The 26,281-nt window shown below is 51.7% G+C and overlaps 1 protein-coding gene across 1 annotated transcript in view; it reads right to left on the bottom strand.

Annotated features, from left to right (window-relative positions):
- syne3 (spectrin repeat containing, nuclear envelope family member 3) overlaps nt 1-25,647 on the bottom strand; it is a 102,457-nt gene extending 76,810 nt beyond the window's left edge. The window contains 7 exon segments of the mRNA XM_083792761.1: nt 286-510; nt 3,143-3,295; nt 4,594-4,749; nt 9,357-9,527; nt 10,265-10,403; nt 20,217-20,389; nt 25,477-25,647. Of these exon segments, the coding sequence (XP_083648887.1) occupies nt 286-510; nt 3,143-3,295; nt 4,594-4,749; nt 9,357-9,527; nt 10,265-10,403; nt 20,217-20,389; nt 25,477-25,620 (1,161 nt within the window). The 5' untranslated portion in view covers nt 25,621-25,647.
- Between the last annotated feature and the right edge of the window lie 634 nt (nt 25,648-26,281).

The following is a 26,281-nucleotide window of genomic DNA, read 5'->3' as shown; positions in this document are numbered from 1 at the left end:
GAAAACATTTTGGTTAGCATCATGTCATGCTTTAGCTATTGAAAAACAGCAGATCTACAAGCTCATAGCGCGCCACCGAGTGACGCGCTAAGAGCTTGTAGGTCTGCTATTTTTTGAAAAATCGAAGAACGACTGACATTTTTAGAATCTGATCTCAGGTCAGAATGGGTTAATAATCAGACCAGTGTGTGTCCAGTGGAAACCTCGTATGAATCTGATCTCAGGTCAGAATGGGTTATGCATGCAGTCACCGTGTCTTTCTCCTAGACAGCAGACATTACCCACCGCGTACGTCCGCCAGCGTCCCACCATCTGCTCCTCCGTGCCGCGGTGGTCGCCCCCACGCTCCCCGGCGGCCTCGCCTCGCCCCCCTTCCTCCAGCGTGCGGGCCAGGCCGCGGACCAGCGCCGCCAGCCGGCCCAGGTCCTCCCCGAGGCTCCGGCACCGGGTCAGGTACCGGCCGTGGCCCTCCAGGCTGGACCGCAGGCCGTCGCCCGCCTCGCACAGGCCCTGTAATGGCACGATGACATGGATAAAGACTGTTTAGACCAATCACAGGCCCTGTAATGGCATGATGACATGGAGAAAGACCGTTTAGAGTGACCATTCACAGGCCCTGTAGGGCACGATGACATGGATAAAGACCGTTTAGACCAATCACAGGCCCTGTAGGGCACGATGACATGGATAAAGACCGTTTAGACCAATCACAGGCCCTGTATGGGCACGATGACATGGAGGAAGAACGTTTAGACCAATCACAGGCCCTGTAGGGCACGATGACATGGAGAAAGACCGTTTATAGACCAATCACAGGCCCTGTAGGGCACGATGACATGGATAAAGACCGTTTAGACCAATCACAGGCCCTGTATGGGCACGATGACATGGATAAAGACCGTTTTTAGACCAATGACAGGCCCTGTATGGGCATGATGACATGGATAAAGACCGTTTAGAGACCAATCACAGGCCCTGTATGGGCATGATGACATGGAGAAAGACCGTTTATAGACCAATCACAGGCCCTGTAGGGCACGACGACATGGAGAAAGACCGTTTTTAGACCAATCACAGGCCCTGTAGGGCACGATGACATGGATAAAGACCGTTTTTAGACCAATCACAGGCCCTGTAGGGCACGATGACATGGAGAAAGACCGTTTTTAGACCAATCACAGGCCCTGTAGGGCACGATGACATGGATAAAGACCGTTTAGACCAATCACAGGCCCTGTAGGGAAGACCGTTTTTAGACCAATCACAGGCCCTGTAGGGCACGATGACATGGAGAAAGACCGTTTATAGACCAATCACAGGCCCTGTAGGGCACGATGACATGGATAAAGACCGTTTAGACCAATCACAGGCCCTGTAGGGCACGATGACATGGATAAAGACCGTTTAGACCAATCACAGGCCCTGTAGGGCACGATGACATGGATAAAGACCGTTTTTAGACCAATCACAGGCCCTGTAGGGCACGATGACATGGAGGAAGACCGTTTAGACCATTTTGGGGAGGGAACCCCTTTTGGTGTTTTTATTATTTTTTTTAATATTTTTTATCCCACAATTTTGTAACCCATTTTTTCACCCCTGTGTCAATAATCTAATGTGATCCTGGGCTCTACACACCCTCCACCAACCTAGTCCCCATATATGGGGGACAAGGGGAGACCAACCTAGTCCCCATATATGGGGGACAAGGGGAGAGCAACCTAGTCCCCATATATGGGGGACAAGGGGAGACCAACCTAGTCCCCATATATGGGGGACAAGGGGAGACCAACCTAGTCCCCATATATGGGGGACATGGGGAGACCAACCTAGTCCCCATATATGGGGGACAAGGGGAGAGCAACGGTCTTGAACTCATGCTTCCTTCATGCCTGAGTGTCCAAGTTGCTCCTTTACACCTGACAGGGGGGAGTTTCCCTGGTTGGACGTAGCGCGTGGAAGGAACACGTTATTCCAACCAGTTCCTTTCCCCTCCATCAGGCGCCCCGGCTGGCCAGGGGGAGGCAGTTTAGGCACGTTTTGGTGTTTTTAAGCATTATGCTATACTTTAGCTATTGAAAAATTTGCAGATCTAATAGCGCGCTACGAGCTTGTAGGACTAAAATGTTAGGAAGGGACTAGTGGACAAGAGATCCAGTAGAAGTCATTTTACACTTGGTTGCATGCTGAAAATAGCAATATCGGCTATTTTCAGCATGTAAAATCAGTCATTACGACGGCCCGCCAAAATACATTTCAGTCGACTAAATCAACTGTAGATGTAGAGTCGACTAAAATCTCGTGACATTTAGTCGACTAAAACTAGACTAAACACTAAAACATTCCAGGTGGCCAACATGTTGACTAAAACTAAATGAAAACTAATCATGTCACGTCCTGTCCTAGGACGTACCACGCCTGGACCGCCGTCCCTACCTTTGCCCCTCTGTTGCCTCCCTTCCCCTGATTGGCTGATTGTGAGACTGTGTCCACCTGCGCTTCTAAGCTGAAGAGACTTTTAGGCCGTGTTGGGACCCATGAAAAAGTGCTTAGAAAATGAGTTTCGTTCCCATGTCATGCAAACTACTCATTCAATGCATTTTTTCATAGATAATACCCTTCTAGACTTTGGGTTAAAAGTTCTACTCATAATATCCTGCAGTATTTTGTCACAAGCCATAAATGTAAAAACAGTGTATAACCAAAAAACGAAAATCTTGGGCTGCTGTTTTTGCTTGTAAAATGTGTTTTTGGCAACACAAAGTCTTTCTCATATGTCAAATGCATATACTTAACATCTGAAACAAGTATTGGTGCCTTTAGTTTACTCATATGTGAATTTAGATTATGAAATGTAGCATATTTGTTAAAGAATATGCTTCAACTTAAGTGTTTGCCACACACAGCAGATCTACAAGCTCATAGCGCGCCACCGAGTGGCGCGCTACGAGCTTGTAGATCTGCTATTTTTGAAAAATCGAAAGAACGACTGACATTTTTATAGAATCTGATCTCAGGTCAGAATGGGGTTAATCAGACCAGTGTGTGTGTCCAGTGGAAACCTCGTGTGAATCTGATCTCAGGTCAGAATAGGTTAATAAATATTTCAATCAATCAATCAATCAAATGAATCCATCCATGCCTGTCTCAGCCGCTGCCAGCCCAGACGCAGCTCCTCCACCTCCTCCAGCGTTGCCTCGGCACCTGCCGGGGAGCTGTTGGCGCGCACCGCCTCCGCCACGCCCTCCATGTGGCGCAGGGTGCTCTCCTCGCTGGCCACGCTGTCGTCCAACGCCTGGAGGGGAGGGGGGGGGGGAGGGGGTTATGGAAAACACTGCGTGAAAAGGAGCCACACCCCCACACTAGTTTCTAGAGCAATATTCGGCCACAGAAGATATTCGGCAGAAAATGGCTAAAAATGCATTTTCGGCCTATTCGGTTTCGAATATATCACTGAATAGTGTATGCACTTAATGCATTCAAAAGAGCTGAATAAATGTTTTATGGACCCATAATAGTGATTATTATTTAAGTTAAGTGTTGCCATAACCATTTCTTTGCCATAAATCAGGTAGCTTTAAGGTACGGCCATGACAGCAACTGTTTCCTATAAGAATTTCCCTTTCGGTGCATTCCTAGTAGTTTACAAAAACAATTATCGCTCTAGCGCCACGAAAAAAAAAAGCTAAAGTGTAAAGAAAAAGTGTAATGCAGAAATCTGTGGCCTGTAGATTGACGTTACCATAGGTGCGCATCACTGTTTGATGACGTTGGTCCTAATGGGCAAAAGAGGTGGCTGAAATGTGCCTGAATAATGTGTTTCATATTAACCGTACAATATGTGAAGACATTGAGGTGGGGATAATAAGCCTATAGACCCAAGGCAAAGAACTTATGAATGGTCTGGGGCCATTCATTTCCTCAGGCATGCCTGAAGAAGGTCTTTGAGCGAAACATTGCCTTAAAAGAAGTGTTCGTATTGCGTGTGCAGACGGTGTGCGGGTCTTTGTGCATGTTTTCTGCATGTCTACGCACCCGTCTCAGTGCATACCAGGTGTGCATAAGACTTTGTTGCCTATTGTACAGCCAATGCTAAAATCTAATATGACAGAGAACGCTATTATTAGCATAACGTTTGTAACGTGTACAGTAGGTCGCTAATGCAGGCAGCCAATCATGACTAGGTCGCTACTGTGCGATTGGCTACTGTACACGAGTGGCGCAAACTCCCATTGTCTTCTTAGGCGGCATTAGGGGCAGCCAATCATCATGATTTGGCCGCTAAAGCCAACAGCAGAGGATGTAGGCCAGGCTTCACCTGACACAAAGGTGTGGGGTGCACCTCTGGGCCAAAAACCATCCTAAAAAAAAACAACAGTGTCTTGCAGAAAACAGCGAGTCGAGAAAACAGTTCTCGACTCGCTTCTGTGGTCTCTAACATTACACCTATAGCTCTGATATTTATTTCAGACATGCTCTAGTATGTGAGGAGGTTGCCTGAGGAGGTTTGCACGATGGCAGGCTCTCACAAATGGCATCGGGACAACTCTAGTCACCTGCAGCGCTCTGAGCCTGTCCTCTGCGGTGTCTCACCTGCAGCGCTCTGAGTCTGTCCTCAGCGGTGACGTCCTTGTCCAGCAGCTCACTCAGCTCCTTGGTCTTTGACAGCAGCCACGCCTGGAACTGGTGGACGCAGCCCTTATACATCTGGTGCTCCTCCGCTATCTTCTGGAGCTGGAGCAGACGCTCCTAGAGAGACAGAGAGACAGAGAGAGAAACAAGCAAAGATGCATTGGTGGAAAAAAGTACCGGTATTCAAACGTTTCACTTATAGGTGCGACTGTGGCTCAGGAGGTAGAGCAGGTCGTCCAATGATCCATGGGTCAGCGGTTCGAATCCCGGCTCCTCCTCCTCCTGTCTACATGTCGAAGTGTCCTTGGGCAAGACGACACTGAACCCCAAATTGCTCCCGATGTGCTGGTTGGTGCCTTGCATGGCTTCCGCCGCAATCGGTGTATGAATGTGTGTGTGAATGGGTGAATGTAATGCACAATCTCTGTAAAGCGCCTTGGATAAAGGCGCTCTATTAATGCACCATTTACCATTTATAGGTAAAAGTGTCAACGCTGCGATATGGAAATGCTACCGTTACAAGAGCAAAAGCACTAAAGTATTGCTAGTGGGCATTACAATTGTTGGTTGCGTGCTAAAAATAGCCCATCTGGCCCAGGCCGTAGCGTAACGGTCTGGGCACCGGACTGGTGATCCAGTCGCGGTGTGCCGCGGGTTCGACTCCCGGACCCGACACGGCCTTTACCGCATGTCATCCCCCCATCTCTCTCCCGTTTCCTGTCAGCCTACTTTCTATCCCTTAAAAAATCAATAAAGGCGTAAGCCGCAAAAAAATATCTTAAAAAAAAAAAAAAAAAAATAGCCCATCTACAAGCTCAGCTTGTAGCTCGGCTATTTTCAGCATTCAACCAGACATTTAAAAAAAAAAGTCTCTCCCGGACATTTTAGTCTAGTTTTTTTGTATTTGTTGATGAAATAGTCTAATAATAATAGATTTAATCTTGGTTTTATATAGTCACCGTAGCTTGGTTTTTTATTTCGTTTTTTGTCAGTGGAAAAAAACGTTAGTCGACGAACATTTTTCGTCATCATCATCATCATCATACTATCATCATCATACTATAATTCTAACAATGTCTGTGTGTCTGTGTGTGTGTCACTGTGACTGCCGTAACTCCTTACTGCCTGCACCAATCACTCCTCTTTTCACACAGGCATTGACCATATGCATATGGAGGGCGTAACGAAGCCCTTTTTTCAATTTGACACATTAATAATTATTAATTCATTTATTAGTCAATTACAAACGCACCCGGGCGCAGTACCCCCCACGGCCACAAGGGGGGGGGGGGGGGGGGGGGGGGGGGTATCTCACAACGGGTAAGGGCTAGTAGTTTTAATCGACAAAAACACTACTCTTAACACCATATTCTAACTTTTCATGTTGTCTTCGGAAACGAACGCCGCACTCGATCATGGTGTGTTTCCCTACCTCTGCGCGGTCTCGGGTGAGGTCGTACTGTGCCTGCAGCCTCTCCAGGGCGAGGGGCTCCAGGGTGTGGTGTGTTTCCCTACCTCTGCGCGGTCTCGGGTGAGGTCGTACTGTGCCTGCAGCCTCTCCTGGGGTGTGGTGTGTTTCCCTACCTCTGCGCGGTCTCGGGTGAGGTCGTACTGTGCCTGCAGCCTCTCCAGGGCGAGGGGCTCCAGGGTGTGGTGTGTTTCCCTACCTCTGCGCGGTCTCGGGTGAGGTCGTACTGTGCCTGCAGCCTCTCCTGGGGTGTGGTGTGTTTCCCTACCTCTGCGCGGTCTCGGGTGAGGTCGTACTGTGCCTGCAGCCTCTCCTGGGGTGTGGTGTGTTTCCCTACCTCTGCGCGGTCTCGGGTGAGGTCGTACTGTGCCTGCAGCCTCTCCAGGGCGAGGGGCTCCAGGGTGTGGTGTGTTTCCCTACCTCTGCGCGGTCTCGGGTGAGGTCGTACTGTGCCTGCAGCCTCTCCAGGGCGAGGGGCTCCAGGGTGTGGTGTGTTTCCCTACCTCTGCGCGGTCTCGGGTGAGGTCGTACTGTGCCTGCAGCCTCTCCAGGGCGAGGGGCTCCAGGGTGTGGTGTGTTTCCCTACCTCTGGGGGGGGGTATCTCACAACGGGTAAGGGCTAGTAGTTTTAATCGACAAAAACACTACTCTTAACACCATATTCTAACTTTTCATGTTGTCTTCGGAAACGAACGCCGCACTCGATCATCATTCCACTGTTCCACAGCGTCGCACAAAAGTGTCACAAGTAGCAGTTTCCAGCTTGCAGATCGGCTACTTTTGCCCTGTTGGCATTTTAATCCTCAAAAGAAAAGCGTTTTGGAAACACGTCTCACAGCATGAGGTTTCCACCAGGGTTGTTTTTGGCAGCAACTTTCTATTTTAGTTTGGAATTAATCTTCATTTAGTGTTAGTCATATTTTATTCACCTGGCCTTGATGCCGTCGAAATTGACTGATTTTAGACTTAGCTATTTTCAGCATTCTGAAAGCATTCTCTTGTAAACTAGTCCCTTCCTAAGATTTTAGTTTTTATTTGTTGACGAAATTGTCAATATATTTAGTCTTAACACTCTCTGCACGTCCCTGCCCCCAAGATACACCAAAGACAGAAACGTCTGTGTCTGACATTACAAACAGACAAGGAACCACAGCCTCTCTCTGAACCACAGCCTCGGCCATCTGTCTGGCTGTAGATATGGCAGCTCCGAAACCGCAAACAACAAAAAAACAACATCATTGCTAATGCAACGCGCTGCTAAATAAAACAGTATCTGCAATATACGAGTGGATGCAAATCACTTCCTTCTGGAAAAATACTCCAGGAGGCCATACTTTCCCCAATTATCTGATGATAATTACCTCCCGAATTACGCAACCCTTTTTTCTGCAGGGACAACATTCTGTTCCGAACATACCGTGTTTAGTAGTTTTAGTACATTTTCCGCTAGTGCGTTGTTGAAAATTGTTGACTTGTTCTCAGATACACTGGAAACCAAGAAGGAATCTGTCTCACCTAACCAGCCTACATCACGCACACACACACCCCCTGAGTCGCACAAAGAAGGCACCATCTTGTATGCTCTTCGGAGGAAGGACATCCATAATTTGGGGACCCACTGCAAACTAATTTGACTACCCCCACGGGTTGAGAACTTGAGAACCCCTGCCCTAAACCTCTCCCCGATCTCGGGTGTGGTCGTACTGGCCCTGCAGCCTCTCCAGGGCGAGGGGCTCCAGGGTGGGGTGTGTTGTGGTTCCCTAACCCTGGCCCTGCAGCCTCTCCTAGGGTGTGTTGTGTTGTGGTTCCCTAACCCTGGCCCTGCAGCCTCTCCTGGGGTGTGGTGTGGGTTCCCTACCTCTGCGCGGTCTCGGGTGAGGTCGTACTGTGCCTGCAGCCTCTCCAGGGCGAGGGGCTCCAGGGTGTGGTGTGTTTCCCTACCTCTGCGCGGTCTCGGGTGAGGTCGTACTGTGCCTGCAGCCTCTCCTGGGGTGTGGTGTGTTTCCCTACCTCTGCGCGGTCTCGGGTGAGGTCGTACTGTGCCTGCAGCCTCTCCAGGGCGAGGGGCTCCAGGGTGTGGTGTGTTTCCCTACCTCTGCGCGGTCTCGGGTGAGGTCGTACTGTGCCTGCAGCCTCTCCTGGGGTGTGGTGTGTTTCCCTACCTCTGTGCGGTCTCGGGTGAGGTCGTACTGTGCCTGCAGCCTCTCCTGGGGTGTGGTGTGTTTCCCTACCTCTGCGCGGTCTCGGGTGAGGTCGTACTGTGCCTGCAGCCTCTCCAGGGCGAGGGGCTCCAGGGTGTGGTGTGTTTCCCTACCTCTGTGCGGTCTCGGGTGAGGTCGTACTGTGCCTGCAGCCTCTCCTGGGGTGTGGTGTGTTTCCCTACCTCTGTGCGGTCTCGGGTGAGGTCGTACTGTGCCTGCAGCCTCTCCTGGGGTGTGGTGTGTTTCCCTACCTCTGCGCGGTCTCGGGTGAGGTCGTACTGTGCCTGCAGCCTCTCCAGGGCGAGGGGCTCCAGGGTGTGGTGTGTTTCCCTACCTCTGCGCGGTCTCGGGTGTGGTCGTACTGTGCCTGCAGCCTCTCCAGGGCGAGGGGCTCCAGGGTGTGGTGTGTTTCCCTACCTCTGCGCGGTCTCGGGTGAGGTCGTACTGTGCCTGCAGCCTCTCCAGGGCGAGGGGCTCCAGGGTGTGGTGTGTTTCCCTACCTCTGCGCGGTCTCGGGTGAGGTCGTACTGCGCCTGCAGCCTCTCCAGGGCGAGGGGCTCCAGGGTGTGGTGTGGGTTCCCTACCTCTGCGCGGTCTCGGGTGAGGTCGTACTGCGCCTGCAGCCTCTCCAGGGCGAGGGGCTCCAGGGTGTGGTGTGGGTTCCCTACCTCTGCGCGGTCTCGGGTGAGGTCGTACTGTGCCTGCAGCCTCTCCTGGGGTGTGGTGTGTTTCCCTACCTCTGTGCGGTCTCGGGTGAGGTCGTACTGTGCCTGCAGCCTCTCCTGGGGTGTGGTGTGTTTCCCTACCTCTGCGCGGTCTCGGGTGAGGTCGTACTGTGCCTGCAGCCTCTCCAGGGCGAGGGGCTCCAGGGTGTGGTGTGTTTCCCTACCTCTGCGCGGTCTCGGGTGAGGTCGTACTGTGCCTGCAGCCTCTCCAGGGCGAGGGGCTCCAGGGTGTGGTGTGTTTCCCTACCTCTGCGCGGTCTCGGGTGTGGTCGTACTGCGCCTGCAGCCTCTCCAGGGCGAGGGGCTCCAGGGTGTGGTGTGTTTCCCTACCTCTGCGCGGTCTCGGGTGTGGTCGTACTGCGCCTGCAGCCTCTCCAGGGCGAGGGGCTCCACGCTGGGGTCCTCGGTGCGGTTGTGCAGCGCCGACGCCTCGTCCAGCAGTCGCTCCAACAGCGGCGCCTGGCCGTGCACGTCGCTCAGCACCACGCGCTGGTGGTCCACCTGACACACACACACACACACGATAACACGCACACACACACAATCTTGAGTTTAGTGTTAATTTTGACAAGCAAATTTAGATTTTAGTTTATAGTTAGTTAGTGTAGTTTTAGTCGACTAGATCTACAGTCGATTTAGTCGACTAAAATGTAGTTTGGCCGATCTACAAAGCTTGTAAATTGGCTATTTTCAGCATGCAACAGAGTGTAAAATGACTTATACTGGATGTCTACTGCGACAATGGGCTCACTTACTTCCTGGACTACATGTTGTCTCAGTAAAGGCCCATTCATAGTCTGGATTTTCGGTGGTGAGCTGACCACCGCTCCGGTGGTGAGCTGACCACCGGAGCTGAAATAACGTTGAGCGGTGGTGAGTAAAAACAGAGAGAAGGGCTGGAGCGGTGGCGGTGGTTTGCTCTTCACCGCGGCTCGTGACGTCATGTTGTAGTTCGGTGGTCACCTCACCACCGAAAATCCAGACTATGTATGAGCCTTGAGACAGCCCTCCCCCTATCCACAAGGAGGAGCAGTGCGCCGTAAGCATTATGGGAATTGTAGTCCAGGAACGAAGTGAGCCCATTGACATAGAAACACAGGGTTTTTGAGAACCACTGATATAGAAACATAGGGTGTTTGAGAACGAGACATTTTCTAGAATCTGGCCTTCGGTCGTAATGTAATGGGTTAATTAGGACCTAATGGGTTAATAGGGGGGTTAGTGGCGTACTAGCCCACCTGCCACAGCTTCTCCTTCACGCCCAGCTGCAGTTCCACGTCGGCCTCCAGGAGGCGCCGCAGCCTGCTCAGCCACAGCTCAAACTCCTCGTAGGCCTTCAGGTACTCGCTCCAGTGCAGCCACACCCACTCGATGCGACTGAGGAAGGAACCCGTTTACCAAGCATTAGAACAGAATAGAGATCTCGCTCTCGCTCTCGCTCTCTCGCTCTCTCTCGCGCTCTCTCGCTCTCTCGCTCTCTCTCGCTCTCTCTCGCTCTCTCTCGCTCTCTCTCTCTAGCAGGCAACAGTGCAGAGATGCAGCACTATCTCTCTCTCTGTTTCTGGCACAACAGTGCCCCTACTGGTACTAATAGTCATACTGGTGCTCACAGTCACATAGGTGCATGGGCTAACGTCACATAGGTGAACACGGACATTGCTGTTCCTTGGAGTGGTCGCACCACTCAAAAATCACACCCGTGTGAAGTGAGTGGTGCAGTTCGGTGTGGGGGTCCCTGGGAAGTTCTAGACCCACAGAAACGCGGCGCCGGCCCGGATCCGGCGAGCCGCCCTGCATCCAAACTTGAGTAAAAGCACTAAAGTATTGGCCTCAAAATTTCCTTTAAAGTACCAAAAGTACTTTAATGGTCCATTTCACATAATGGGTTTACCTAAAACATCATAACAATTCCGTTGTACTAAATGTTTTAGGAAAAGAGAGCGCCATACTGTTGCTCTTCTTCACGCTGTCTTGCAAATCACAGATGGCGAACCGGAGGTCTCTGAGGTGAGATTAGTTTTTGTTGCGTATGGAGGCCTGACTAACGAGGCCTGTGGTGCAGCCTGGAGTCCTCAGACTAATGAGGCCTGTGGTGCAGCCTGGAGTCCTCAGACTAATGAGGCCTGTGGTGCAGCCTGGAGTCCTCAGACGGGCCTCAGGCCTTCCTCCACTAATGGAACCACCTGCCTGAGGAGCCCACAGCGGGAAGAAAGGTCACCCCGGCTTCTTTGAAAAACCAAGGACACTTCAAAAAGGATATTTCCATAACGATTGCACGCAAACATTTGCCCTTTATACTTTTATATACACGTGTTGAACTCCTGCATCCATATTGTTGCGGATAACTGGGAATAGCAAAACAAATATATACTATAATATACATAAGTATAGGACTTGAACAAGCAGGCCCCGTCTCAGTTCCGTGCATAAAGGGTGATGTGATGACTGTTGGCATAGTTTCTTTATTGTACTGTGTGATCTGTTTGCTTCCATATGCAAAGTGCGATTGAGACGTCACCGCGCCGTTTGAGTTGCGACCCGATGTGGACAGAGTAGTAAGTCATGTTCTGACGAGAGCGTTTGCCCCGACTGCCACTCAAAAGCTGCTACTGCTACTGGCCAATCACAGCGCGTGATTGGCGTGTAGTGTTTCGAATGACGCGGTTTAACCATTTGTCTCCCCCAGCATCCATATTCTGGGGGGAACATTAGCCAAAAATACCAGATCTACAAACGAACATTGCAGATATTTTTGACGAAGAGATTTGGTGGTAAAACGTCGTCCATGTACAGTTGTAACTCCAGTCTAGGTCTCTTAGACTACAGGAGTTTAAAGTTGTTTGATGTAAAACAATAATATTTTTTATTAGTATTATATTATTATATAAACTACAGAAGATACTGTAATTATTAGCTTCCATTGGGAAGGTACTGGAAGCCAGTGGATCTCAAACAATATTTTTTTACCACTTTTTTGCATTTATATGTTTGATATTTAAAAAATTGCAGATTTAAAAACAATATTGTACATCTGCTATTTTTTAATTTATTTTAAAGATCTCGAACATTTGTGGTTAATAGTTTGGAATACTTTTTTTTAATACAAATCTTAGCTTCTGGGGGTCCCTGGCAGAAAACATTTGCAAGTGGGGGTCCGTGGCCAAATAGATAAAAATTCGAGGGGACCTCAACATGAGACAACGGTTCTTTAGTTTGATGTGAGACACTTTTTTTGCGTTGTAATTAGGGATGTTGAAAAAAGTTGAAAATCGACTCGATTATCGACTCATGCCTCCCGCGACTCAAAACGTATGAGTCGAAAAATCGTTTTTATTTGTATTATTATTTTTTCAGTCAGTCAGTGCCGCTCGTTGCATGCAAGTTTACTTTGAGCAGAGCGCTGTGGACCCCATCGTCCAAGGGTGTGTGCGTGTGTGTGGTGGTATCTTAGCAACACTGAATGATCTGTCCCATTGGTCATGTGCTCGTATCATGAGCCAATGGCTGCAGCTCTGAGCTTCCCAGACCCAGCTCATCTACACATGCCGTAAAGTGAGCTGACAGCCACAGGTCTGCTCTGTTCTGAGCGGTGAGCGCTCTTCTCTTCTCGAAGAAAGCAGGATAGAGTTGTCAAATAAATCCCGCCGTCATTTATACTGTATTTATTATCCGACCCGACATTAAAATACGGAACAACGTGCGTCTCGTATCAGTTCATTACTCGTGACAGGCTGCAGACACTTGAGAGTTGGGACTAGCGGCTAGCCGATAGCGCCGCTGCTCCTTCAGTTTCGTTGTTTACAAAATAAAGTTTATTTTTTATTATTGGGATTTGATCATTGTGCAAATTCTAAACATATGGATGCAGCTGCAGAAGTTGTGTTGCTTAAAGGAATGCATAGTTGCGTTCTCCTCAACTGCTGCGCAGCAACAAAAAGATATAAAAATAATGAAGAAAAAAAAGGAAAAAAGTCGTTCGACACGTCGATTTTTGGCCTTGATTCGTCTATTGGCCAAATATGAGTCGTTTGGCATCCCTAGTTGTAATACAGTAGGTGCACCGTGCTGCATAAGACATTTTATTACTATCATTATATAACCAGTGACTAATGATAAGCTTCACTGTGTGGGTCTAACTAGATCATACATCGTACTACTGTACTCACGGTACTACTGTACTCATGGCTGCCAGTTCCCACCTGGCGTTGTGTGGGAGTCCAGACTGCTCCAGTCCGTACTGAATAACTGCCAGCTTGCATAGCGTCTTAAGACTGGGACTCATGTCTAAGACCAACAGGTCATTGGGTGTGTTCTCTCCTCCAAAGAGGAAGACACCATCTCCCACCATGCAACAGCCCATGAAATACGTCCGAGGTGGGCGTTTCCCCTTGGGCTCGACCTTCTTCCAGGAGAATGACTCTAGATTGTATTTCCACACATCAAAGTTGTTACCACCATATATGTACAGCTCTCCATTGAAGGTAAAGGCTGAATGACCCCCAGCGTCTGGAAGAAGCTGTGCAGAAGGCGTGCTCAGCCAACAGCTGGTCTCTGTGTCAAACACACTGATGTTGTTGTAGGAGACCCCAGACCCCCCACAGCCCCCAAATACAAACATCTTTGTCCCGATGATGGTGGCAGAGTGATGTGATGAAGCATGTGGTGGCGTTCCTCTGGTGTTAATTAAAGTCCAGACCATTGTGGTGGAGTCCAACTTGAAGATGTCATTATTGCGTCCAGACATTTTCTTGTATCCTCCATAGACATACATGACCTTCCCCAAGACACAGGCTGAGTGGTTTCTCCTCCCTTCAGGAACAGTCCCAGAAGCCTTGGTTCTGACCCACAGATGGGTGTCCACATCAAATGCATAAAGCATGTTAAAGTACTCCCCTCCACAGTAGCCTCCCCAGATGTAGACAACATCTTCTATTAGCACAGCTGTGTGGCCTCGGCAATAGGAGGGACCCTCAAGGTGACCTTCTCCTCTTCTATTTGTCTCTGGGGTCAACTTCCTCCAGCGCAGAGACACTGTGTTGAAGACGTTCACACCCATCTGATCACGGTTTCCATCACAACGTCCTCCAAAGGTGAACACTTCATGCTTCACTGCAACAGCAACACAACGGGATGTGTCTGGTCCTCCATTCAGATGTACCGTCCAGCAGATCATTGCTCACTCTGTATATCAGCTCAGATTCTTAAATTATAACTCTGAGAAACAAGTCCCAGACTTCTGCATTATGCATAGCTTATATTGGTTCGGCGGCGCAAATGTCACACAAGGTTTGGCCAATCCACAAAGATGAAAAGTTGAATTGGCCAATCAGGGAAGCCGAAGACTGTTGATCTTCCTAATATGGCAAATTGATCACTGGCGCAATCAATCACGCATTGCAACAAATAATATTGATGACGTCAGTAGTCCCAGAACGTTGACAATTGTCACACCATCCCTAACCTGAGCTAACGCTAGACATTTCTGGCCTAGATGGGAGGGCCGCGGCTCAGAAAAACACGCACCCTGATTGGTTCACCGATCTGTCCGTCAGCCCCGGTCTCCCCCCCCCCCCCCCCAGTGCAGCACTGTTATTGTGTCGACCAGAAGCAGAAACCACTGGTTTCTGGAGTATACCATTCTAACAGACTGTCAAAGTTATTTCCACAGAGTCGGCACACATTGGTTTTTTTCTTAGACGGTGTGGTGGGTTCTTCAGCCATTCTCCTCATTTTCCTCGCATAGCCTCGCTAAACCATCACTACACCATCGGCTATATTTGACCCGACATGATGAATTCCCTAACATGCTGTATGATTCATCAAAATATATTAAACCAGTAAGACGCATTGAGGGTGAGAGGGGTGAGGGTCACGCTGAAACAATGGGTCTGGAATGACCATATATGGACCTTACAAAAAAGGAAAAAAAAGGCCGGGTAGAGCATACAATTGGTGCTAATTAGTAAGGCCAGGCAGGGCCTTGGGCCAGCCCATTTAGGGCCCAGTTAGGACCCAGGTAGGGCCGGGCCTGTTGAGAACTGTAGTTTTCACCGGCTGCCTGGGCACGGCTGCGCTAATAACTTTGGGGCAGGCCCGTCTAGAGTTTGTTGTTAGTTTTAAACTGCCACGGGTTAGTTTGAACCTGCCACAGGTTAGTTTTAACCTGCTACGGGTTAGTTTTAACCTGCCATGGGTCAGTTTCAACCCCCTGCAGCCATCCCTGAGTAAGAAGCAATCAATCATCATTCTTATGAATGGATCCACTGTCACATACAATAGAGCATCATGGACTGTGGTCAGGTGATCTGTGCTTTATCACTATTTTATATTATTTCTATTTTTATTCTATTTATTTTTTACCTTTTTCTGGTCTTTACTACTGTACTCATGGCTGCCAGTTCCCACCTGGCGTTGTGTGGGAGTCCAGACTGATCCAGTCCGTACTGAATAACTGCCAGCTTGCATAGAGTCTTAAGACTGGGACTCATGTCTAAGACCAACAGGTCTTTGGGTGTGTTCTCTCCTCCAAAGAGGAAGACACCATCTCCCACCATGCAACAGCCCATGCAATATGTCTTAGGTGGGCGTTTCCCCGCTGGTTTGACATTCTTCCAGGAGAATGACTCTAGATTGTATTTCCACAGATCATTGAAGGTCTGGTTCCAGGTGTGACCACCATATATGTACAGCTCTCCATTGAAGGTAAAGGCTGAATGACCCCAGCGTCCTTCTGGAAGAAGCCGTGCAGAAGGCGTGCTCAGCCAACAGCTGGTTTCTGTGTCAAACACACTGATGGTGTTGTAGTGGACCCCAGACCCCCCATGGCCCCCAAATACAAACATCTTTGTCCCGATGATGGTGGCAGAGTGAATTGATGAAGCATGTGGTGGCGTTCCTCTGGTGTTTAATAAACTCCAGACCATTGTGGTGGAGTCCAACTTGTAGATTTCATTATTGTGTTCAAACATTCGGCATCCTCCATAGACATACATGACCTTCCCCAAGACACAGGCTGAGTGGTAGCACCTCCCTTCTGGAAGAGTCCCAGAAGCCTTGGTTCTGACCCACAGATGGGTGTCCACATCAAATGCATAAAGCATGTTACAGTACTCCCCTTCACAGTAGCCTCTCCAGATGTAGACAACATCTTCTATTAGCACAGCTGTGTGGCCTCGGCAATAGGAGGGACCCTCAAGGTGACCTTCTCCTCTTCTATTTGTCTCTGGGGTCAACTTCCTCCAGCGCAGAGACACTGTGTTGAAGACGTTCACATCCATCTGATCACGGTTTCCATCACAACGTCCTCCAAAGGTGAACACTTCATGCTTCACTGCAACAGCAACACAACCGGATATGTCTGGTCCTCCATTCAGATGTACCATCCAGCAGAACATTGCTCACTCTGTATATCAGCTCAGATTCTTAAATTCTAACTCTGAGAAACAAGTCCCAGATGTCTGCGTTATGCATAGCTTATATTGGTTCGGCGGCACAAATGTCACACAAGGTTTGGCCAATCCACAAAGCTGAAAAGCTGAGTTGGCCAATCAGGGAAGCCGGAGACTGTTGATCTTCCTAATGTGGCAAATTGATCACTGGCACAATCAATCACGCATTGCAACAAATAATATTGATAACGTCAGTAGTCCCAGAACGTTGGCAATTGTCACACCATCAGTAACCTGAGCTAACGCTAGACATTTCTGGCCTAGATGGGAGGGCCGCGGCTCAGAAAAACGCGCACCCTGATTGGTTCACCGATCTGTCCGTCAGCCCCGGTCTCCCCCCCCCCCCCAGTGCAGCACTGGTATTGTGTCGACCTGAAGCAGAAACCACTGGTTGCTGGAGTATACCATTCTAACAGACTGTCAAAGTTATTTCCACAGAGTCGGCACACGTTGGTTTTTTTCTTAGACGGTGTGGTGGGTTCTTCAGCCATTCTCCTCATTTTCCTCGCATAGCCTCGTTCGAATTCCACTGGTAATAATTTCCTCACAGTGTTATTTTGAGGGGTGCACACCGCTCAGAGCCCTGACGTCACATCATTTGGAGCGATCCCACTTTTAGACCAGTGCAGCCCATGCGTAAATCCAGGCTTTCATTTTTCGTGCAGACAAAATGAAAGCCTGGGTATCGAGGCTACACCATCACTACACCATCGGCTATATTTGACCCGACATGATGAATTCCCTAACATGCTGTATGATTCATCAAAATATATTAAACCAGTAGGACGCCTTGAGGGTGAGGGTCGCGCTGAAACAACAGGTATGGAATGCCCATATTTGGACCTTGAAAAAAGAAAAAAAAGAAAAAAAAGAAAATTGCCGGGTAGAGCATACAATTGGTGATAATTAGTAAGGCCAGGCAGGGCCTTGGGCCAGCCCATTTAGGGCCCAGTTAGGGCCTTGGGCCAGCCCATTTAGGGCCCAGTTGGGACCCAGGTAGGGCCTTGGGCCAGCCCATTTAGGGCCCAGTTAGGACCCAGGTAGGGCCTTGGGCCAGCCCATTTAGGGCCCAGTTGGGACCCAGGTAGGGCCTTGGGCCAGCCCATTTAGGGCCCAGTTAGGACCCAGGTAGGGCCTTGGGCCAGCCCATTTAGGGCCCAGTTGGTAAAACGTGGTCCATGTACAGTTGTAACTCCAGTCTAGGTCTCTTAGACTACAGGAGTTTAAAGTTGTTTGATGTATAACAATTCTCAACTTTGTATAGGTGCTACATAAAATACATTTATTAGTATTTTTTATTTATTTTAAAGATCTTGAACATTTGTGCTTAATAGTTTGGAATACTTTTTTTTTTAACACAAATCTTCTCTTCTGGGGGTCCCTGGCAGAAAACATTTGCAAGTGGGGGTCCGCGGCCAAATAGATATAAATTCAACATGAGTTTGATGTAAGACACTTTTATGTTGTGCACCGTGCTTCATAAGACATTTTATTACACCGTACTACTGTACTCACTGTACTCATGGCTGCCAGTTCCCACCTGGCGTTGTGTGGGAGTCCAGACTGCTCCAGTCCGTGCTGAATAACTGCCAGCTTGCATAGCGTCTTAAGACTGGGACTCATGTCTAAGACGAACAGGTCATTGGGTGTGTTCTCTCCTCCAAAGAGGAAGACACCATCTCCCACCATGCAACAGCCCATGCGATATGTCTTAGGTGGGCGTTTCCCCACTGGTTTGACATTCTTCCAGGAGAATGACTCTAGATTGTATTTCCACAGATCATTGAAGGTCTGGTTCCAGGTGTGACCACCATATATGTACAGCTCTCCATTGAAGGTAAAGGCTGCATGACCCAAGCGTCCTTCTGGAAGAAGCTGTGCAGAAGGCGTGCTCAGCCAACAGCTGGTCTCTGTGTCAAACACACTGATGGTGTTGTAGGAGACAAAAGACCCTGCAGAGCCCCCAAATACAAACATCTTTGTCCCGATGATGGTGCCAGAGTGACTTGATGAAGCATGTGGTGGCGTTCCTCTGGTGTTAATTAAAGTCCAGACCATTGTGGTGGAGTCCAACTTGTAGATGTCATTATTGCGTTCCATCATTCGGTTGTTTCCTCCATAGACATACATGACCTTCTCCAAGACACAGGCTGAATGGTAGATCCTCCATTCTGGAACAGTCCCAGAAGCCTTGGTTCTGAACCTCCGATGGGTGTCCACATCAAATGCATAAAGCATGTTGTACTCCTCTACAAAGTAGCCTCCCCAGATGTAGACAACATCTTCTATTAGCACAGCTGTGTGGCCTTGGCGATAGGACTGACCCTCAAGGTGATCTTCTCCTCTTCCATTTGTCTCTGGGGTCAACTTCCTCCAGCGCAGAGACACTGTGTTGAAGACGTTCACATCCATGTGATCAGGGTTTCCATCAGGTCCTCCCAACGGTGAACACTTCATGTTTCACTGCAACAGCAACACAACCAGATGTGTCTGGTCCTCCATTCAGATGTACCGTCCAGCAGAACATTTCTCACTCTGTATATCAGCTCAGATTCTCGCCGCACGCCGACCCGCAGGCGCGTGCGCGCTCTGGGGTGTCGGACCCAAACGCGGACCAACTCAAAACACGCCGTGTGGAGCTTCTCCCACGGTCCACCGACCGACTTAAATTCTAACTCTGAGAAACAAGTCCCAGATGTCTGCGTTATGCATCGCTTATATTGGTTCGGCGGCGCAAATGTCACACAAGGTTTGGCCAATCCACAAAGCTGAAAAGTTGAGTTGGCCAATCAGGGAAGCCGAAGACTGTTGATCTTCCTAATATGGCAAATTGGGTTAGACTAACCCATTTAGGCCTGACCTCAAAATAATAAAAAAAATCTTCTAAATCCTCTTTTTTTTTCTGAAATAAATATTATCACGATTTTTCAAAAATAGCTAAATTATAACATAATGTTTAACACCAAAACATAGAGTATTAAAAGGATAGACTGAACTGGCGCGAAGCTCCGCCCCCTCCGCTATTCATGTCAGTGGAAGTTGCTCAGTGGCGTTTTGAAGCACCCGGAAGGCTGCCGGAAGGACCGTCTATTTCCACATTTTTTCGCTGATTCAGCATTTGGGCACCAAATTTTGGTGCCCAAATGCGGAAGTGCAGCTGGGCTTTAACATTGAGCGCTCGGTTGAAGTGCAGCTGGGCTTTAACATTGAGCGCTCGGTTGAAGTGCAGCTGGGCTTTAACATTGAGCGCTCGGTTGAAGTGCAGCTGGGCTTTAACATTGAGCGCTCGGTTGAAGTGCAGCTGGGCTTTAACATTGAGCGCTCGGTTGAAGTGCAGCTGGGCTTTAACATTGAGCGCTCGGTTGAAGTGCAGCTGGGCTTTAACATTGAGCGCTCGGTTGAAGTGCAGCTGGGCTTTAACATTGGGCGCTCGGTTGCACGGGGTTTCCTCGTCATGAATCCACGGGTCCGCCTGCATCCTTCCTCCTACCACTAGGGCCCAGCGCTTCAACATTGGAGTGGCTAGCTGGCCCCTTGGTTCCCGCCCTTAAGCCAACATGATGACACAGTGCCAGTGGTGGAAAGTAACTAGGTATATTTACTTAACTACTGTACTTCAGTGCAATCTTGAGGTGTTTGAAATAGGAAATACTCAAGTAAAGTACAATTACTTTCTACTCCACTACATCTCAGATCCAAATATTGCGTGCACACACACACACACACACACACACAGCCCCACCTGTGTGTGTGTATGATGTAGGTCTGGGTCTCCTCCCACTGGGCCTTGAGCTCTTTGAGCAGAACCAGGGCGGTGGTTCTGGTCTCCTCGTCCCCGCTCTGCATCAGGCCCTCGGCCGCCACCAGAACCATGTCCATCTTCACGTGGCCCTCGTGCTCCGACGCGTGGATTTTCTAAAAGAAAACAAAGAAAGAAGGAAATCACACCCGTGTGAAGTTCCAGACCCACAGGAGAACGCAGCCAGGGTGCCGGCCCCGGTTTCCGGCGAGCTTTTCACCAAGCTTTTCACCAAGGGGAGAAAAAGTTTTTTTTTTTTCTTTTTTCAAAATGAGAGCATGTCTGAAGACTGAAATACTGTCTCTGAAATCGACATGCAAATATGAAATAAATGCTGAAACATGTAGCTATAGGTGTAGTGATATCTGATATCTAGTCTCCTCGCATCACGATTATATATGGATATAATATCATCATATTGGCGTGGCCTAGTTTACCTCAGCCTCACCCTTAACCCATTCTGACCTGAGATCAGATTCTAAAAATGTCAGTCGTTCTTCGATTTTTTTCAAAAATAGCAGACCTACAAGCTCGTATCGCGCCACTCGGTGGCGCGATACGAGCTTGTAGATCTGCTATTTTTCAATAGCTAAAGCATAACATGATGCCGACACCAAAATGGGTGCCCGGTCAGAATGGGTTAAGACCCATAAAAAAAAACCAACCGGATGAGTTGTGTAGGCTCTGTCTTTAACTATTAGCTGTCATATGGTCTCTGTGGGGTGGAAACCTCATATGTAACAAAACCGTTACTTCTCAGGATGCCAATGAAACAGTAGCAGATCTAAACGCTCAAAACCCGTCACTTTGTGCCTCCTTATGAGCTTGTGAATCTGCTATACGCTGGATGGTTTCGTTGTGTCGCTGTCATTATGATTGAAGTAGGGGGGCGCTAATTTACGGGACACACACCACACACACACCAACACACAGTCACACACACACACAATATGGAGATAAGAGGATTCTGCCAGACGCCGGCGGCGACTTACATAAAAACGACGACACGAGTCGGGTAGGAGTCTCTCTGCTAAGCGCACAGCTGTCTGTCTGTCACATAACGAGGGGCCTGGGGTATTGGAGGCGTGACGTGACAAGAGTGTTGTTTTCGTCGACTAAAACCGAGACGAGAAAAATGTTCGTCGACTACCTTTGTCCACTTACTAAAATGTAAACCGTCACGGCCCCTTGGCCTGGCCTTCTGAAGAAGCTATGTTTCTATGTCAGTCGTTCTTCGACTTTTCAAAAATAGCAGACCTACAAGCTCATAGCGCGCCACTCGGTGGCGCGCTATGAGCTTGTAGATCTGCTATTTTTCAATAGCTAAAGCATAACATGATGCTAACACCAAAAGGGGTTCCCGCCCAGAATGGGTTAAAGCATTAGGAGCACCTGATCAGTGCTCCTGAAACCCTTAGAGTATATAGAGACGGCATCAGAGTTCTCCTTCCATCCACTTTGCATTGAGTTGCTCAAAAGCGCATGAGGGCGATTTCACTCCTCTTTCCGGGTAGGAACAGAGTGCATTCTGGGATGGATTTGGCCCCCAAACACATGAACGCGCGCTGCCGTTGAACAGGCACGAACGCCTGGGTGTTGTTGACTCACCTCGGTCTCTCGTAGCCTGGCCTCCAGGGCGTCCCGGGGCCCCTGGGTGTTGTTCACTCACCTCGGTCTCTCGTAGCCTGGCCTCCCAGGGCGTCCCGGGGCCCCTGGGTGTTGTTGACTCACCTCGGTCTCTCGTAGCCTGGCCTCCAGGGCGTCCCGGGGCCCCTGGGTGTTGTTCACTCACCTCGGTCTCTCGTAGCCTGGCCTACAGGGCGTCCCGGGGGCCCCTGGGTGTTGTTGACTCACCTCGGTCTCTCGTAGCCTGGCCTCCAGGGCGTCCCGGGGCCCCTGGGTGTTGTTCACTCACCTCGGTCTCTCGTAGCCTGGCCTCCAGGGCGTCCCGGGGCCCCTGGGTGTTATTCACTCACCTCGGTCTCCCTCAGCCTGGCCTCCAGGGCGTCCCGGGGCCCCTGGGTGTTGTTCACTAACCTCGGTCTCTCGTAGCCTGGCCTCCAGCGCGTCCCGGGGCCCCTGGGTGTTGTTGACTCACCTCGGTCTCTCGTAGCCTGGCCTCCAGGGCGTCCCGGGGGCCCCTGGGTGTTGTTCACTCACCTCGGTCTCTCGTAGCCTGGCCTCCAGCGCGTCCCGGGGCCCCTGGGTGTTGTTGACTCACCTCGGTCTCTCGTAGCCTGGCCTCCAGGGCGTCCCGGGGCCCCTGGGTGTTGTTCACTCACCTCGGTCTCTCGTAGCCTGGCCTCCAGGGCGTCCCGGGGGCCCCTGGGTGTTGTTGACTCACCTCGGTCTCTCGTAGCCTGGCCTCCAGCGCGTCCCGGGGGCCCCTGGGTGTTGTTCACTCACCTCGGTCTCTCGTAGCCTGGCCTCCAGCGCGTCCCGGGGGCCCCTGGGTGTTGTTGACTCACCTCGGTCTCCCTCAGCCTGGCCTCCAGGGCGTCCCGGGGCCCCTGGGTGTTGTTCACTAACCTCGGTCTCTCGTAGCCTGGCCTCCAGGGCGTCCCGGGGCCCCTGGGTGTTGTTCACTCACCTCGGTCTCTCGTAGCCTGGCCTCCAGGGCGTCCCGGGGCCCCTGGGTGTTGTTGACTCACCTCGGTCTCTCGTAGCCTGGCCTCCAGGGCGTCCCGGGGCCCCTGGGTGTTGTTCACTCACCTCGGTCTCTCGTAGCCTGGCCTCCAGGGCGTCCCGGGGCCCCTGGGTGTTGTTGACTCACCTCAGTCTCTCGTAGCCTGGCCTCCAGCGCGTCCCGGGGCCCCTGGGTGTTGTTGACTCACCTCGGTCTCTCGTAGCCTGGCCTCCAGCGCGTCCCGGGGCCCCTGGGTGTTGTTATTCACTCACCTCGGTCTCTCGTAGCCTGGCCTCCAGGGCGTCCCGGGGCCCCTGGGTGTTGTTGACTCACCTCGGTCTCTCGTAGCCTGGCCTCCAGGGCGTCCCGGGGCCCCTGGGTGTTGTTCACTCACCTCGGTCTCTCATAGCCTGGCCTCCAGCGCGTCCCGGGGCCCCTGGGTGTTGTTGACTCACCTCGGTCTCTCGTAGCCTGGCCTCCAGGGCGTCCCGGGGCCCCTGGGTGTTGTTCACTCACCTCGGTCTCTCGTAGCCTGGCCTCCAGCGCGTCCCGGGCCCCTGGGTGTTGTTGACTCACCTCGGTCTCCCTCAGCCTGGCCTCCAGGGTGTCCCGGGGCCCCTGGGTGTTGTTGACTCACCTCGGTCTCCCTCAGCCTGGCCTCCAGCGCGTCCCGGGGCCCCTGGGTGTTGTTGACTCACCTCGGTCTCTCGTAGCCTGGCCTCCAGCGCGTCCCGGGGGCCCCTGGGTGTTGTTGACTCACCTCGGTCTCCCTCAGCCTGGCCTCCAGCGCGTCCCGGGGCCCCTGGGTGTTGTTGTACTCACCTCGGTCTCTCGTAGCCTGGCCTCCAGGGCGTCCCGGGGCCCCTGGGTGTTGTTGACTCACCTCGGTCTCTCGTAGCCTGGCCTCCAGCGCGTCCCGGGGGCCCCTGGGTGTTGTTCACTCACCTCGGTCTCTCGTAGCCTGGCCTCCAGCGCGTCCCGGGGCCCCTGGGTGTTGTTCACTCACCTCGGTCTCTCGTAGCCTGGCCTCCTGGGCGTCCCGGGGGCCCCTGGGTGTTGTTCACTCACCTTGGTCTCTCGTAGCCTGGCCTCCAGGGCGTCCCGGGGCCCCTGGGTGTTGTTGACTCACCTCGGTCTCTCGTAGCCTGGCCTCCTGGGCGTCCCGGGGGCCCCTGGGTGTTGTTCACTCACCTTGGTCTCTCGTAGCCTGGCCTCCAGCGCGTCCCGGGGCCCCTGGGTGTTGTTATTCACTCACCTCGGTCTCTCGTAGCCTGGCCTCCAGGGCGTCCCGGGGCCCCTGGGTGTTGTTCACTCACCTCGGTCTCTCGTAGCCTGGCCTCCAGGGCGTCCCGGGGCCCCTGGGTGTTGTTCACTCACCTCGGTCTCTCGTAGCCTGGCCTCCAGGGCGTCCCGGGGCCCCTGGGTGTTGTTCACTCACCTCGGTCTCTCGTAGCCTGGCCTCCAGCGCGTCCCGGGGCCCCTGGGTGTTGTTCACTCACCTCGGTCTCTCGTAGCCTGGCCTCCAGCGCGTCCCGGGGGCCCCTGGGTGTTATTGACTCACCTCGGTCTCTCGTAGCCTGGCCTCCAGGGCGTCCCGGGGCCCCTGGGTGTTGTTCACTCACCTCGGTCTCTCGTAGCCTGGCCTCCAGGGCGTCCCGGGGCCCCTGGGTGTTGTTCACTCACCTCGGTCTCCCTCAGCCTGGCCTCCAGGGCGTCCCGGGGCCCCTGGGTGTTGTTCACTCACCTCGGTCTCTCGTAGCCTGGCCTCCAGCGCGTCCCGGGGCCCCTGGGTGTTGTTCACTCACCTCGGTCTCTCGTAGCCTGGCCTCCAGCGCGTCCCGGGGCCCCTGGGTGTTGTTGACTCACCTCGGTCTCTCGTAGCCTGGCCTCCAGCGCGTCCCGGGGGCCCCTGGGTGTTGTTGACTCACCTCGGTCTCTCGTAGCCTGGCCTCCAGGGCGTCCCGGGGCCCCTGGGTGTTGTTCACTCACCTCGGTCTCTCGTAGCCTGGCCTCCAGCGCGTCCCGGGGGCCCCTGGGTGTTGTTCACTCACCTCGGTCTCTCGTAGCCTGGCCTCCAGCGCGTCCCGGGGGCCCCTGGGTGTTGTTGACTCACCTCGGTCTCTCGTAGCCTGGCCTCCAGGGCGTCCCGGGGCCCCTGGGTGTTGTTGGCCTCCAGGGCGTCCCGGGGCCCCTGGGTGTCGTTCACTCACCTCGGCCTCTCGTAGCCTGGCCTCCAGGGCGTCCCGGGGCCCCTGGGTGTTGTTGACTCACCTCGGTCTCTCGTAGCCTGGCCTCCAGGGCGTCCCGGGGCCCCTGGGTGTTGTTGACTCACCTCGGTCTCTCGTAGCCTGGCCTCCAGGGCGTCCCGGGGCCCCTGGGTGTTGTTGACTCACCTCGGTCTCTCGTAGCCTGGCCTCCAGGGCGTCCCGGGGGCCCCTGGGTGTTGTTGACTCACCTCGGTCTCTCGTAGCCTGGCCTCCAGGGCGTCCCGGGGCCCCTGGGTGTTGTTGACTCACCTCGGTCTCTCGTAGCCTGGCCTCCAGGGCGTCCCGGGGCCCCTGGGTGTTGTTGACTCACCTCGGTCTCTCGTAGCCTGGCCTCCAGGGCGTCCCGGGGCCCCTGCGTGTTGTCGTTGGCCTGGAGACGCTCCTGGACGGCCGTCATCCAGGCCTGGGCCGACGCCAGGCTGGTCCTGAAGTCCTGCTGCTCTCGCTGGGTCATGATGACGACCCCTCACCGACCGTCAGTGGGCCTGGGGAAGGGGAGGTGTAGGGGGTTACAAATAAATAAAAAGTACTCGAATGTTTTACTTAAAAGTGCCAAAAGTATAAAGTACTCTGTGAGAGGGAGGATAACAAATTTAACCCATTCTGACCGGGCACCCATTTTGGTGTTAGCATCATGTTATGCTTTAGCTATTTAAAAATAGCAGATCTACAAGCTCGTATCGCGCCACCGAGTGGCGCGATACGAGCTTGTAGTTCTGCTATTTTTGAAAAAAATCGAAGAACGACTGACATTTTTAGAATCTGATCTCAGGTCAGAATGGGTTCATCAGACCAGCGTGTGTCCAGTGGAAAGCCTTGTATGAATCTGATCTCAGGTCAGAATGGGTTAAAGCCTGAGTCAAACTAGAACTGGACTCGGAGCTGGGTGTGGCTGCGCACCTGTTGTGCATCATGGACTTGATCAAGGTCACAACAGGTCAAATCAGTCATCTCCACAAACACTGAGGAGAGAGAGCCTCTGTCCGGACAGTGGAGAGATCGCCTCTCCTGTGTAAACTAACATTGTGATGCTTTCAAAGTGTTATTCCCTTGACTTGGAGGAATAAAGCGACAAACTTAAAGGGACACTTCACCCTTTTTGCAAAAAAATATAT

This window comes from Protomyctophum parallelum (genome assembly GCF_964188405.1).
Source record: "Protomyctophum parallelum genome assembly, chromosome: 20".
Classification (NCBI taxonomy): Eukaryota; Metazoa; Chordata; class Actinopteri; order Myctophiformes; family Myctophidae; genus Protomyctophum; species Protomyctophum parallelum.
The sequence above is the reverse complement of the archived record's forward strand: the minus strand, read 5'-3'. Positions and strand labels throughout refer to the sequence as shown.